Source organism: Chelonia mydas, chromosome 1 (assembly GCF_015237465.2).
Source record: "Chelonia mydas isolate rCheMyd1 chromosome 1, rCheMyd1.pri.v2, whole genome shotgun sequence".
NCBI classification, from domain to species: Eukaryota; Metazoa; Chordata; order Testudines; family Cheloniidae; genus Chelonia; species Chelonia mydas.
In genome coordinates, this window is record NC_057849.1 from 250,555,303 (window position 1) to 250,570,971 (window position 15,669).

A 15,669-nucleotide genomic window follows, 5' to 3' on the forward strand; every position below is an offset into this window, starting at 1 on the left:
TAACTGTTGACACATAGCTCTAGTTGTAAAGTAAATGTCCCTTATTCAAGCCACCTCACTGGCAGTTTCTGTTTCTTCCTCTGGGTATGTGCTAGGTTTGCAGCCAACCAAAACAAAAACAGCAATGAAACAAAACTTGTATGTCACTAGGGCAATGTCTTGCTTTTGTACAGTCTGCTGAAAATCAGTCAACCTCAAATGAAATTTATGTTAAGGTGTCTTCAGAAAAGCATTTATGTCTCTGAGCAGTCAATCGCTAATGCACTCCCTGCATCTTGTACCATCACCCTACTACTGGAGATGTATTTCAACTGAAAAACAAATGGCAATGTGTGTGTGTTACTTCAGATGCATTACAAGTCCCCCTGTGTATGAGGCTGAAGGAGATGTGGGAGGACTTGCTGGATTCCAGTTATTATAGGGTGGCCTCTGGGCTGTGTTAGGTCTTGAGCCATCCCACAAAACTGAGCCATGAACTGGACTGTAAAAATCAATGGGGCTGGATTGCAGTCCCAGCATTTTTTAGGTGTCAGCCAAGTTCAGATCACAAAAGTTAACTGCAACAAATCACTGCACTGTATCACTTAAAAATAACACTTAATATTCTGACACCATTCTGAAGGTCACTTCAATTAGCTAGGGAACACAGCAAGTTGCACTGCACTATACATTTCCACCCTTAGAAATAAAGGTAAGGTTACTGGTGAAGACGGCCACATCTGTGAAGGCCAACAAAAATACACATTTTATTCCAATCATAAATATCATTTGTCGCCAGGTAAATATGCCCAAGTATATAACTGCCTCATCGTAAGTATTTGGCTGGAGTCAAAACACCGGTTCCAAAGGCACTTGGAGGCTATTCCGATCGAGTCCCAAACTCCATAGCTAGCTGTATAATGGGTACCAGTACCCCCAAAGAGCTGGGTTCATATTCTCCCATTCTTTGGGGAGATTTCAGCTCGAAGCTTTGTGGCTTGGGCACCTCTTGAATGCCACAGCTTCCTTTCTACCTCCTCTGAGATAACGCTCAGGGGACTGGTCTCTAACAAGCTCCTGGGAGGATGCACCCGAGGAGCGGTGTTCCCTCTGGGAAGCTATAAGAAAAACGGCTCAGGCTGCCTTACCACTCTGCCCGAAAACCTCTCGATGGCCCTCTTGACTTTGCCGTAGGTGCCCTTGCCCAGGGTCTCCTGCAGCTCGTAGCGGTGCTTCAGGTTGTGCTTGTGATGATGCCTCTTCACCCCTTGCTGCTTCCTCAGCTCCGGCGCCGCTGTCACCTCGGAGGATGGAGCCTCTTCCGCCGGCTCCTCCAGGGCCGCGGCTCCCTTGCCGGCGGCGCCCGGCTGGGAGCCGCACGAGAGGCAGCGCTGGGGCGCGGGGCCGCGGCCAGCATCCAGCTCAGCGCCCTCCATCTCCGGCGGCGGCACGGCGCGGGGGGCACTCGCGGGAGCGCAGCCGCCGCCTCTCCGCTCTGCCCACATCTGCTGTGCACCAGCCCTTGCGCCGCTGGGGTGGGGATCCGCAGCGCCCCCGACCCCCTCCCTCCCCTCTCCTTCCTCCTCCTCCTCCTCCTCACCCCCCTCTCCGGCTGCTGAGGCACATTTGGCACTCGGGGAACAGGCGCCGCTGCAGCCCCGCTTGGCAAGTCCCCCCTCCGCCCCCCGGGACGAAGCGAGCCGAAGCGACCCCGCTCCGCCCCGCCTAGGGGCAGGCAAGGCTCGGGGGCAGCGGGCACCCGCTGGCGGGGAGCCCCTGGCTGGAGCTGTGCTGGGCAGCCCCTTCCTGGCCGGTGGCCCCGGGCTGGGAAGCGGCTCTGGCCGGGGGTGGCGGGGAGACCAGTCCCGTCTTTGTGCGGCCGCCGAGGAGACTGGCCCCGCCTGGCCCCTCACTCAGCCGGGCTGCCCGGCCTGGGGGGGGGGCTCGGTATTTACAGCCCACGGGCCCCGAGCTGGCTGCCCCTGCCGCCGGCCCCGCCGCACATGTGCGGCTGGAAGGTGCCCTTCTGCTCCAGGCTATATTTGGTGGCGGAGGGTGCCCGGGCTGGGGCTGGAGCCAGCGGCGGGGCTAGGCGGCCGAGCCGCTCTCTCTGTGCAGAGCAGGCGCCGGAGCCTCCTCCTCATGTTCCCTTCAGCCCGGCCCTGGCTGTGGCGAGCAGCCGCTTTGCCGCGGCCGTGAGCGGAAGCCACAGTCCCTCCTCCGCCCCAGCTCCGCACATGCCCCGGGCAGCTCGCCGCCTGCCTCGCTCGCCTCCCTGCGGGCTTGGCTGGGTTTGGGAAGGGGCGGGCAGCGCCTAGCGGATTTGCAGGCGGGAGCCGCCCCTCTCCAGTGCAGGCGCTGAACGGGGGCGGGAAGCGGGCAGCCAGGCGTGGGGGGCGGTGGCTAGCCCCGCAGGTCACAAAGCGGGACTCACGCTGCTCGCAGGGTGCGGTTGGCAATGCCCAGCCAGCCACTCAGCTCGCAGCCCAGCAGCCGGCGTGAAGCGAGGCCAGGACAAAAGCATGGCACAAAAGGGAGTCAGCTGGAACCTGCTGCTAAGGAAACTGAGATGAGGGGACAGATGGACGGATACCAGGACAGACAGATAGGACAATGGAGGAACAGACAGATGCCAAAGGCAGAGAGTGGGACAATAGAAGGACAGATCCCATGGACAGACAGGTACCCTAAAGGTGGATAGACAGGGTGCTATTAATTTTACTTTCATAGAAGGATCTCTAGGCATTTACAAATTGGGTTCTAGTAAGAGAACTAGCTACATTAGGCAGAGTACTGTGGCCCCCAGTTTCAAACACAAGGCATTTGAAGATTGCCTGTGCTATACAGGTGCAAATACATGCACATACAATTTAAATGGACTTACACCAAAGCATGCATAAGTGTTCAAATTTGACACTGCAAAAACTTGTGCGTGCACAGGTATTGGATTATTTAAAATGTGCACACCAATGTCAGAATTTTTATAGCACATCTTAGTGTTTGCACCCGCAACGTGCAGGCATAAATGTGTGCGTGCACAATTTTGTGTGCACAAATGCACACACACAGGCTTGAGAGAGGCCTAGAAGAAAATGTACCCATTTATGTCTAGCAGGCTTTTCCAAACAACTATTATATTCCCTGGTATCCTAACAGCTCTATATGATTTCTGTGTAACTGGAACTTTTAGAAAAACACTGGGCACACCCATCAGCTTTCTGCATTGGCGTTGTGCAGGACATATGATCCCTCTTATGATCCAGGCTAGTGTTTTTCACCTTTAAGAAAAATCTTTGGTTTCTGTACCCAAATTTTCCATGCAACCAGAGACAATCTTTGGGCCTGCAGAGCCCTCACTCCTGGTTTGGGGCACCTAGAAATATAAAGGAGAAAATCAACTTTCTTTTCTTTTCTTTTTTAAGTAATTTTCTAGTCCTTTCCCTTGCAAAGATAGCCTAGAAAACGTAAACCAAAATAGATATGTCAACTGATTGCCAGAGTTGAAATTTTATCACTTATCTTTCCTAAAAATTGCATGTCCCCTGAAGCCTGGAGAGGGTGGGGGGCACCTTCTGCTTTTAGCAGAGGAAGGGGAGCTGTGTTGGCCCCTTACTTTATCCTCTGTTCAGCATGACTAGTTTGCTGGGCAGATACAAAGATCCAGGCCTCTCTGAGGTTACTGGCTCAGCATTTTCATCTTGCTGGCTGACAATAAGGTTCAGGCCTTTTCGAGGTTACCAGCTAAGTACCTCTACTTTGCTAGAATAATCACAAGGCACAGGCCTTTTGAATTTGCTGGTTCAGTAGCATTGTCTTGCTAAACTGGTGTCAATATCTGTAACTTTGTGAGGTCACTAACTCAACCCTTCTTGCTTGCTGGGATGATGTTAAGGCACAGCTCTCTGTGCATGTACTGGCTCCACTTGTGTAATTGGCTGGGCTAATGCAAAAGCTCAGGACACTAGCTCAGCAGTGTTAGAATGCTGGGATGATGTCAAGGCACAGGGCTCAGTGAGGTTTCGGGATCAGCACCTCCAGCTTGCTGGGCTTATGTGAGAGCTTAGCTTTCTGTGAAGTCTGCCGATGCACCACTAGCTTGCCGAGATAATGACAAGGAACGGGTCTTGGTGATATTAATGACTCTGCACCCGTAGTTTAATGGACTGATGTGAAAGCACAGGTCTCTATGAGGTTATTGGCTCTGCAGCTTCATCTTAGGAGCAAAGGAATTGCCAGACTGGATCAGACCTGAGGTCCACCTAATTCAGTATCCTGTCTCTGACAATAGCCTGTACCAGATGCTTCAGAGGAAAGTATAAAAACCCCAGAGCAGGCAGATATGGAATAATGTGCCCCCTCTCATTGGGTCTCAGCCTCATCTGTAATGGTTAGAGACTGGTTTAAGCCCTGACACATGAGGTTTAATATCCCTTCCACAAAATTTATCATTAACAACAATAATCGTATGTTCTTGATATCCATATAAATGCCTGGTCCAATTTGGAATCTTAAATTCTTGGCCTCATCAACTTCGGGTGGTAATCACACATTACACAACATGTATTTCCTTTTATCATTTTTTTAATTTCCCACCTTTTAGTTAATTGAACAGCCTGTTGTTCCTGTGCTATGAGACAGGGAGAACAGAACCCCCGATCTACCTTCTGTAGATGAGTCATTTTATGGATTTTATCATGTCCCCTCTTATTTCTCTCCTTTCTAAGGTGAACAATTCCAATCTTTTCAATCTCGCTTCATAAGAGAGTTTTTCTATACCCTAGATCATTCTTGTCAACATTCTTTTAACCCTATCTAGTGCAGAAGGCTGATGGTAAAAAACAGCTTGGCTAGTATCAAGTAAAAGGACTTGTGAGCTCACTGGCTCAGGACCTCTAGCTTTCTTGGCTGATGATAAGGCTGAGCCCTCTGTGAGGTCACTAGCTCACTGACTTTAACAAACCGGGCAGATGTGAACGCACAAATCTCTGTGAGATCACTAGCTCAACACCAATTGTTAAAGAAGATCAGTATAGCAGAGGAAGCTCACAGTTGTGGTGATGGTATGTTTTGAGTATTGACATCATGTGGAATAGTGACATTACATCATCTAGTGTGATGGGACATGGTGAAGAGAACGGGGGCAAAATAAATAAAAGTATCTGACTGGAGTCCATATCTCCGAGCAGGCCCTTAGCCAACCAAACAAATGTGCATGTGCACATGCCAAATATGGCTCTGTGCAAGGGAACCCTTGTGCTCCAATCCACCCTCGATACCCTGCCTGGATGCCCTACTATGGCGTGTCAGGAGAGGAGAGGAAACTGACAGGACCATTACCTTAGATTCTTTCTGTGGGAATGGGGAGGCAAGTGGCACAGTCTCCCTTTTCCTCTGGAGGCAGGAGGAGGGAGAGGAGGAGGCCGTAGACTCTCTCTTTTTCCTGCTCTGCCCCCTGGCCAACAGGGGCAGAGATTTGCCGTAGAAATAAGGAAACAGGTAGGGGACTGGCTCCCAGCAGGAAACAATTCATCCCATCATTTGTCATGTTGGTGCTATACCACACATAGGCAGTAAAAGCTCCACAAATTCCTTCACCAGCCACCAGCTCCTTCTGCTTCTCCAGCTTCAAATTCTCCAACATGCTGAGTCCTCACTTCATTTGCCAGTGAAGAATCAAGAGGAGAGGGGATGGCTGAGCTCCCACAAGATCAGGAGAGGAAAAGAAAGGGAATGGGAACTCACTCTCTTCTTTGAGCAGAGAAGGAGGAGCTATGTTCCTAACTGGAATCCCTAGAGGATGAAAATTCAATGGCCTGTGTTATTTGGATCAGACCATAATGGTCTCTTCTGGCTTTAAAATCTATCAATGTACAGGTTCCTCTCACCCAAACTTTTAAGTAAAATAAGTTAGCTAAGTCGGAGAGGAACTTCCAGCAAATCCTATTTCTGGGGCTATGCATAGTGGCCTGGACATGAGCTGATTATGTTTGAGAAGGTGTGGGAAGAAGTAAAAAATTGTTTTGCATGCCTGCCCCAAAATTCTTGGCCAACTTGGTGCAACCTCATTTGAAGCGGAATGGACCAAGATATATATTTCTGGCATAGTTTGGAGGAAAATAAGTTAATAACAAAGTTTAGAAAAATTGGGTCAGGTTCTCTCCTGCATCAAACTTTGCTGAGTGCAGGAGAGAGGGCAGGCTATTAGGGAGCAATTACAACTCTCTGACTGTTCTTCCCTGTGCAGCGCCAGCCCTGGCTCTGCTAAAAGTTACCGCAGTCTAGGGCTTGTCTGCCAGCTGAAAATTGCTGGAGGCAGGCAAGAAGCACTCCAGGCATACCTCCTCCCACCACTGGCATGCTTCTTAGGGCCAGGAGGGCAGGCTGGCATAGGAACTAGCTATGCCAGTCTCAGACTGACTGGGTGAATTCTTAGCTAACCAGATTCAGGGCAGTATCCAGAGCCTTTACACATCTTGAGCAGCACAGAGAGGCCAATTCCAGGGGAGAGAATCTGCCCATTGCGTTTTGCTCCTGGAGGGTTATTAATCTTCACAAGAAAATGTTCTCTTTGACCTTCCCATAAGTATACACCATAATCACACTTACATGACTTCATATGTCATCAATAATTGTTATTTATTCTGAATGGACAGATATAAAATGTAATAATGCTCCAAACTAAAACTCCAAATTAAAAAATGTCTTTTCTTAATGGCATAATTAGATGCAGTATATACAATCATAAATACTATTCTCTGCTTTAAATTTCCACCCTATTGAACAAAAAGCTAGAGGGGCATTGAACAAATCAGATATGTAAATTACAGCTAAGATGTGGTGTACTGAATCTATCCACATGTAATAGCAATGACGATAGAGAATATGCCTTTCTATTATGGAATAAATATATAGCATGAGAGACACGAAGGTACCCATAAAAGATGAAGAATATCACAATATGGCAATATTTCCTTTCTGTTGTGGAAGTATTGTCAGCTTTATGGTCAATTTTACATTTATGTCATTGTCAAAATTGAAAGTAACGAAGCAACAGCAAATCACTGTTCAGCAGCAGCAGCTGGTGTGAGGATACTGCCAGAGCCAGGTCACAGGCAGCCTGTGGGCATGCGGTGAGCTGCTTAGTATCTGGGTTGCACAGACAAAGATCAGTCTGTGGCAGCTCATCTCAAAACCACAGAGTCAGAGTCCATTACCAAATAGTGAGTGTGAGGCGAGAATCCGGGTCAGGCCGGACCAGAATCTTGCAGCACGGTCAGCAATGGTCCTACACCAAAGACGTTATACCAAGGTCAGGGTCAGGAACCAGGCCACAGTTGGGAGTCTGGGATTCAGGTGAGTTACAACAAGTGGGATCTGAGGCATTGCTAGACAAACCCCAGAATGGGCTTTCTGATTTATATGGACTGTGCCAGCCAGTATCACAGAGAGCTGTCACTCATCCCCTTTAGGGCATAACTTCCTGCAGGGCTTAGCCTCTCAGTATTTCTCAGAGGCAACCCTACCTGGGTCCTTGGTAGTAATGAGGAAGCGGTTGCCCCAGACCCTGCTTCTAGGCCTTTGGGTTGTTATAGATACTGAGAAAGGAAAGCAATAAAATGGGTGTAGAAGATAATCTGAAATTAATGCCTGTTTTAGACACTTTAGACATTCCTGATTATTCAAATAATTATGATTCTGAGTCAAATATGATTCTGCATGATTTTGGCCCTCTGTGTCTACAGAAACCAAGAGGGAGTTTTTCCACATTTGATATTCTGTTATGTACCATCTCCTTATTCTCAAATGGCCCAGTCCTCACCTTCACACCAAAGGAGATCTTGCCATTAACTTCAAAGGGAGTAGGATCAGGGCCCAAATTTGCAAGAAAACAGTAGACAACACCCATAAAAGCTTCCATACAAAACGAATATTCTTTAGTGCCTTATAAAATTAAAAAGATTAGCATTTAAGACCTATAATGGGAAAAGAGGAAATGTAAGGAGAGAAATTCCTTTATACTGTCAGCCATGTGGGACAAGAACAGTCTAGCCTAGTGGTAGAGCAGGCATCAGAGCTAGTTGTTGGAGCAAGGCATCAGGCACCAAGGACTAGGTTTGGCGTCAGTAGTCAGGTTTTGGAGCCAAGGGTCAAACTAGAAGGCAGGAACTGGCTACCAGAGTCAAGCCAGAGATCAGGAACTGGAGCAAGTAGAGGCAGCAAGAACAAGGTAACACAGGAGCAGTCACAGTGGTGAACATGAGCATTGAGCAGCCCGTAAGCTGCTGCTGGCTTAAGAGCTGGCGTGCTGGTCCCTCCAGCCAATCAGGTGGTGTGGCCAATCAGGCAGCCTGCTGCAGGCTAGCTGTGCTGATGAGGATGCTTGAAGACTAGCTCTGCTGCAGTCACTGATTCCTGACATTCATCCAGGAGAGGATTTGGTAATTCTGTAATGCTAATGGACCAACTTCTGCTCTTAATGGAAGACTTAAGTGGAGTTACTCTACATTTACACTGGTGTGAGAGCAGAATTTGGCCCCAGATCTATCTAAGGGTTTTAGACTGCCACCCATCATCGCAGTATCTGAGAGCCTTCTATGTAAAATCAAAAGCAATAGTAAAGTAGTAGAGACACTACTTGGGGGTGCATTTTTTTATTTTTTGAGGTGTGTATTTGGTGTTTTAGACTGTTAATTTCCTTTGGTTTTGGTGTGTTGGGGTTTACTGGGTAGAAAAGGGTGTCAGTGTTGTTTCATTCTTATGGTGGGAAGGCCTTTTCAAAGAGGAAGGTTTTGCAGCATTTCCTAAAGATGGTCAGACTCTAGATTTGGCTGATCTCCTCTGGGATTTTCTTCTGTAGCCAGATCCCGTGGATCAAACATGCTTTGTGCCCAGGTCTCACACATCTCATCCTGGGCTTTGTGATCAGCATTGTCCTAGAGGAGCGCAGTTCCTAGAGGATCGCAGTGCCACAACGGTTCATGAATTGAAATTCAGTCTTTGATGCAGCTGGGGTGGGGTCCATCACTTGCTTTGAACGTTATGACCAAAGCATTACACTAGCACTGAAAGCTGACTGGGACCCAGTGGAAGGACTTGGGCATGGGCCTGATGTGCTCACGGCAGCCTAACCATAAAGAAGGCAGGCAGCCACATTCAGCACCAACACTGTGGGTCTGAAGTCTTCTAACAGACCCCAGGAGCTTACAGGAAGACACAGCCTAGACAAGATCCAAACTTCCGGAGCAACATAAGGATACGCATACTATTAAAAATAAAAGTGTTGGATTTTATTTATTTATTTATTTATTTATTAGAAAATAGGGAGATCTTACCCAATGGGCATATTACTCCTATTCTACCATTCTGCATGTTAACTTACCCTTCCAGAATGGCCAATGGACACTAATGATACAAAGACATATCAGTGGTAGTTGTGGATGCTCAATACCTCTGAAAATCATCCCACTTATTTTAGTACCTAACTTTAGACACTCAAGTTTGAAAATGTTGGCCTAATGGCTTTCAACCTAATGTTTAAATCCTCTCATAAAAATACAGCATGTGGGTGGAATTATACATCAGAGGCATAGATTTTGATGTTTAATTCCTCTCATGTATTTCTGTGGGAGGAAATAAACATCAGAACTCAAAGCAATTTCCTACAAATTCTTCTTTTCAACACCAAGTGTTTTCCAATTATGTACATTATGTACCTTGCAGACCTGTTAAGTAAGTAGGTGTAATTTATACATAATCACTTGTCTGGCCACTATCACAGTTAATGTTTATGAAGCGGTAGGTATTATTATTACGGGAACTCATGGATACAATACAATGTTAGACAAGGATGTGTGTATACCAGAACTGATGGGCTGGTCTTCTACCGTTCAATCCTGCTGAGCACTGTGGTCCTGATGCTGAGCACTGTGGTCCTGATCCACAAAAACACTTAGCCATGTGATTAAAATTAATGAGACCATTCATACGCTTAAAGTTAAGCACATGCTCATGAATCATAGAGTTTAAGGCCAGAAGGGACCACTACATCAGCCAATCTGCCTGCCTGTACATAACAGGCTGCTAAACCCCACTCACTTACTTCTACATACAGGCAAATAACCTGGATTAGACTAAAATACCACTATATTATTTTTGCTGGTTCAGGCTAGAGCTCACCACCAAGCGGGATCAAGCCCCTAAAGAGTTACATGTATGCCAATGTGAATATTCTTAATAGGGAAACTTAGCAACACACCTTCATCCTCCATTTAAATGCATTCTAATAAATGGATTTTTGGTAGGATGAAATGAATACAGGGAAACCTGTTTCACTAAGTAACAGAGAATATCTCTTGGAAGCAGAGGTAGTTGGCATCTGTCACTTGCTGCAAATTACTGTGTATTATCTGCCCTGACAGGTCATATCCTATCCTGCACTTAAGTTCTTTATATAAATACTTCATAAAAATGATGAGATTCAAGATGAAGGATGTAATGTCAATATTCTTAATAGTTTAGAACCCAGCTCTCTCGCGCCTGGGACACTACCTATTCCCACACCACTATCTGCAGGCTAAGTCACGTTTTTAGCCTAGGAGCCCTGTAGAGCTGAGACACCACAGGCCATACCACCCAAAGGAACCAGAGCACTAGCACCCTGTGACCTTCTGATTGGGCCACTATTTAACCCTGGAGGGTGGCCCTGGAAGTTGGCTGGTAACCATGCAGATACCTGGTTTTCTATGATGCCACACCTCACCTTGCTGTCTGATTGCCAGTCTCTGACCCCAGCCTGACTCTTGCCTCCTGATTCCAGCCTGGTAACTATCTCTGGTCTCTGACCCTGACTCTTGTCTACTGATCCCAGCTCTAGCAATTATTCTGATCCCTGTTGCTGACTGTAGCCTTCTGGCTCTCTATGACTTTTGGACACCAGCCCAGCTGTGACTGCTTGGCAAGACAGCCTCCACCTGGGTCCCTTACACAGTGCTGCTTTCAGCTGTGGAATGTTTTGTATTTGTACTGTGTATCTTATTTCACCAATAAAGTAATATTTCAGTGAAATAATAAATGCCTGATCACAGAGATTTATGGGCTGTGAAAGACCACTGATGCTGAGGAGGAGTGGTTATGGGAAGAGGTTGCTGGGAGGCAGGGAGGTCTCTTGGCTATTTAGGCCGTGACTTCCATAGGTTTGTAATGGTGCCCACAGAAGATGGAGCCTAACTCCATGAGATCTCTTTGAAAGGTTTAGTCTCAGTCTGCTCCATCAGATTGAAATGGGGGATTAGAATACGAATACATTATCATTGATTCTGATGAATAATTGTTTGTTACTATTTTTGTCACAGGTTCTGCATGGGAGAAGCCAGTCATCAGCTGGATTTGGAAGGATCCCATGCCTCAGTATGTACTTATTTATAGTTGTATCAGTGTAGTATCTGGGCACCTCACAACCATTCATGAAGTTAGCCTCACAACAGCCCTGTGAAGAAAGGGATTATTATCCCCATTTTATAGATGGGAAAACTAAGGTATAGAGAGGTTAAGGCCTCCCAGTTTTCAAAAGCATTCCCTAATTGTGGGTGCATCTGGTTTTAGGTGCCCTATGAAGACGCACAGAACCTGATTTTCAGAAGTGCTGAGCCCACCCAACTCCAGCGGAAGTCAGTGGGACTGCCACCTTCTCCCACTCCTCTCAGTTTAAGTGTTCTTTCAATGCCTATAAATCTCTATGATGACACAAGGGATTATTACTTTATTTAAATACTATTTTTACAGTGGAAATAAGATATACAGTACAAAGCATAAAACAATCCAAAGGAGCATTAATCCTCAGTGTTAAAGTCATATATATCAGCAGGTTGTAACAGAAAACCAACATTTCATCTTTCATCGTCATTAGCCTTGAGTTCAGGTTGCTAGACTGCAACATCCCATCAATACACAAATGTACAAAGCAAGGAAATAAGCAGTTAAGTCACTCAGCACCCCATTCACACTCCACTCATCACTTCCCTTTCTCATCCTCTATTACCTCCCTTCCATCACCTCCACAGTTCTACCCTTATCCGGAACAACAGGCTGCTTTACCTTCAACCACCAATATAGTACACCAGCACACTCAGTTTGTCATATTTTTACATTCTGCCTAGTGCATGTGCACAGACTTCAAACCTTTACATTCTGCCTAGATTTGCATACCAAATTCAGAATAATCACTAACAACAGAAATCACTTGTGCACAAAATTGTTCCTAAACATTACGGATAAATTTATTTTACAGTCACCATTTAAAATCTGATGTTGTACCTCGCCTACTGACAATACAATGCTATATATGGTGAGACTAATGGAAACCATACCAATCCTGTAACCCATGATCATATAACCAGTAGAACCAGGCAGAGTTCAAGGGTGCCTGTGGGTTGTTCCCCATAAGGGTGAAGATAATGTGGCCTGTGGGTTGTGGAAAGCAGATAGCTGAGCTCAGAAAGGGAAATGGAGTGCAGCTGAGGTGTCCAATGCCGTAATTGCTTATTTCCTTGCTCTTTTCTGCTTTGTTTTGGTGGGGTGTGTAATCTAATAACCTTAACACAAAGTCAGCAAACTACTTTTGTATGGAAATATAATGAGGAAGAGTGAATTTTTGTCATTTTGACCCATGCATCCTGGTGACTCATAAATGAGATGAAGCAGACAATCTGGGATTTCCTGGTCAGCCTGATGTAATCATGATGTCACATCCACTGGGTGGATCCCTGAAGAATCTATGGTCCAGATTCATTTGTGATTCAAACATTGTGCACAGCCCATTCCCTGGGATGCTCGTGGGGTAGTCTAGCAAAGTGCCACCTTTTATAATGGGCTATGTCCTAGGGCAACAGTCCAGCCCTATGAAATCCTCCCTCAACCTTTGCCCACCCCAAATTTTTACTAAAGATACTTTGTACTGATGCCTCTGATGGAGAAACTAAAATGTAAATTTTACTCAAACTTTGTTTTGGAAAGGTTGATTTGCCTGTGGACTTTTGTCAGGTTGTATAATTCTTCCACGGCAGGATTCCAGTAATGATATGTATAGCCAATTTTCTTTTAAAATTCAATTGTAGGTCTAGAAAAAGGAGCAACTTTGGTTTAGAAAAGGCACGTTTGCAGCCTTTTCCATCTTTTTTAATTATGTATTTTTTTAGAGGTGAGCACAGAATCTAGACCTAAAATTCTCTTCACATATGGCACAGCCATTGGATGATAATAGATTTTGGACACAATGGGCAGGGCCATCCCTACTGGTGGGTGACATGGACAACTGCCCAAGGCATCACAGTTCGGGGGACACCTGGGGTCAAGAGGCTGCAGAAAAGCCATGCCCACCTAGTAAGTGGGGGGAGAAGATAAAGGGGGCTGCGGGGCGGGAATCTGGCACTCACACACGTCCCCTCTCTGCCCTCCCCTGCAGTGGCTCCATCCGTTGCTGCTCTGCCTGCTGAGTGGCTGCCCGCGGCTCAGGGAGCAGTAGGTAAAGGGCGCCAAAGAAAGTTCACCCAGGCAGCTGCGTCGGTGAAGGTCCCGCTCTCCGCCTAGCTACACCACCAGGTTGCCAGTTTCCCTAAGGCTGGCCCTGACACCTGGCCTAGCTTGTACTTCCTAATGGAACCAGTTGTCTATCCACTGAGCCATCCAGCATATTTTGGTCTATTTGAGACCATCAGCATGTTTTGCATGGATACTGAAAAAGCAACCATGTAAAACATGGAATGTAATGTCCACTGTGACCATATATGGAGAAATTCCAGCATTCCCTATAATTATGTGGTCATATAAGCAACTCCCCTCCCCGCCCCCCCACCTCAATGTGAGCCACCTGGACACTGGACTCTTATGAGTAAGGGACATCGCACACCTGCTTACTCCTTTTATGGAGCATGCGGGTGGGAAAGAAGTGGAGCCTTGGCCCATACTCCCTCTTCCTCTCCACACACACATAGCAGGTTGGCCAACTGCAAATGAATTCCCCTCAGTGAGCAGGGAGGGACTAGTGGTATCCCGAATCACAATCCATTCCCTAGGATGCTCATGGGGTAGTCTAGCAAAGTGCCACCTTTTATTATGGGCTATGTCCTAGGGCGACAGTCCAGCCCTATGAAATCCTCCCTCAACCTTTTCCCACCCCAAATTCTTACTAAAGATACTTGGAACCTGGGAACCTTAGAATTTAACACAATGTGCATCATGGCTTCTTTGCATAGCTGTAATTTTGTCTGCATGATTTCATCTTTGAGAATTAGTTTGTCAAGGTCAAAACAAAGCTAAATTAGAAAATACTTTCATGATCAGTCAGAGCAAAGGCTGCCTGCTTTATTTAACTTAATTCCATTTACTTTTCATCTGTCTGTAGCCATTTCCTGCTTTAAAAGCTGTGGCTGCCTACAACTTGTAAATCAGATAAAGTCATAAAATCTGTTAATAGCAACATAATCATTTTATGGGACATGATTACAGCGAGGCAAATAGGATATTATGGCTTTGGGGTATGTACCAATGAGATAGGGCGAAAGAGACAGAGAAATCCCGAAGAGAGAGTGCACACATTTCTTAAAAATCTCAGCCAGTGAGCTGGAAAAAAAATTAAATGGTAAATTAATCTGTTTATGTATTGATGCACAAGAATCAAATGCAATCTTCCATTCAGATCTTACTCAAATGTCATCCTTTATGCATTTTGCTTAGCTGAGTTAACTCTTTAATCAATGGCAATTTGAATAAATGACAAAAAGGATCAAAGAGTCATTATGCATAACAATTGCATTTCATTGACTGAGTAAATGCAATGAGATAGATTCTCTTACCCTCCCTGTGTGCTGCTAATGTGGTACAAAGGGAGTGGACACCGGATGAATCCCCATTGCTGGGGATACCCCCAGTGTGAGGGTGTACCCAGCAGGCATAGAGCCAATGTCACTGGCTCAGACACCACCATCTCTGGAGTGCCCATGCAAGGAGAATATCAGGAATGGGGTGATGTATGTCAGGGACAAGAAGAAGTGACGGGGGCATGCTGTGTTCCAGCTATGCTTAGCTGATGGGCAATTTCTAGAGAATTGTTGCCAGTTGGAGTATATAAGTGTCTCTAACCTAATCTAGGTGTCTCTAACCTGCACTGGCAGAGAATTATGGAGCCATGCATGCCTGTGTAAATCTGGTGAAGCAGAAAAACTGAGCCAGGATCTAAAACTGCCTTTAAATTTGGCTTTCCTTATCACTCTTACAGAACTGGAATAGTCTACCCTGCCTCACAAGAATTAAACAAAAATAAAGCCTTGTCAGACCTGCAGAATGCTTAGCTGACACTAGTTGTGTTACAGTAATTAAACAGATTTACTGTTTAGACACTAGTGTCTAAAGAGAACATGGTTGAAGGTCTGTTTAAACGAAAGTATTCAATGCTAATAAGAAGAGCAATGTCATCTATAGGCTGTTTTTCTTTTTGCCTGGTTTCGGGCAGAATGAGGCAAAATCCTGCTCATTTTAGTCCTGCATCTCCTGATTTCAGCTGGAGATCTGTGAGAAGAAAGCCTGCAGGATTGGTCCCTTTGTCAACTTAAAGTGACTGTATGCCTACACCCACATGACACCAGTTAGCCTTTTCAGAATAGGCTAGACTGTGCCACAAGGCCACTGCAAATTACT

The 15,669-nt window shown here is 46.0% G+C and overlaps 1 protein-coding gene and 1 long non-coding RNA gene across 2 annotated transcripts in view; one reads left to right on the forward strand and one right to left on the reverse strand.

Annotated features, from left to right (window-relative positions):
• Nucleotides 1-1,530, reverse strand: part of NUAK1 (NUAK family kinase 1) — a 59,509-nt gene extending 57,979 nt beyond the window's left edge. The window contains exon 1 of the mRNA XM_037880049.2: nt 1,128-1,530. Within this exon, the coding sequence (XP_037735977.1) occupies nt 1,128-1,484 (357 nt within the window). The 5' untranslated portion in view covers nt 1,485-1,530. The remainder of the gene's footprint in view (nt 1-1,127) is intronic.
• Nucleotides 1,531-2,337: 807 nt separating this feature from the next.
• LOC122464910 lies at nt 2,338-15,194 on the forward strand. Its single transcript, XR_006289338.1, has 3 exons — nt 2,338-2,661; nt 11,331-11,385; nt 11,581-15,194. It is a non-coding gene; the product is annotated as an uncharacterized LOC122464910 (long non-coding RNA).
• Nucleotides 15,195-15,669: the final 475 nt, after the last annotated feature.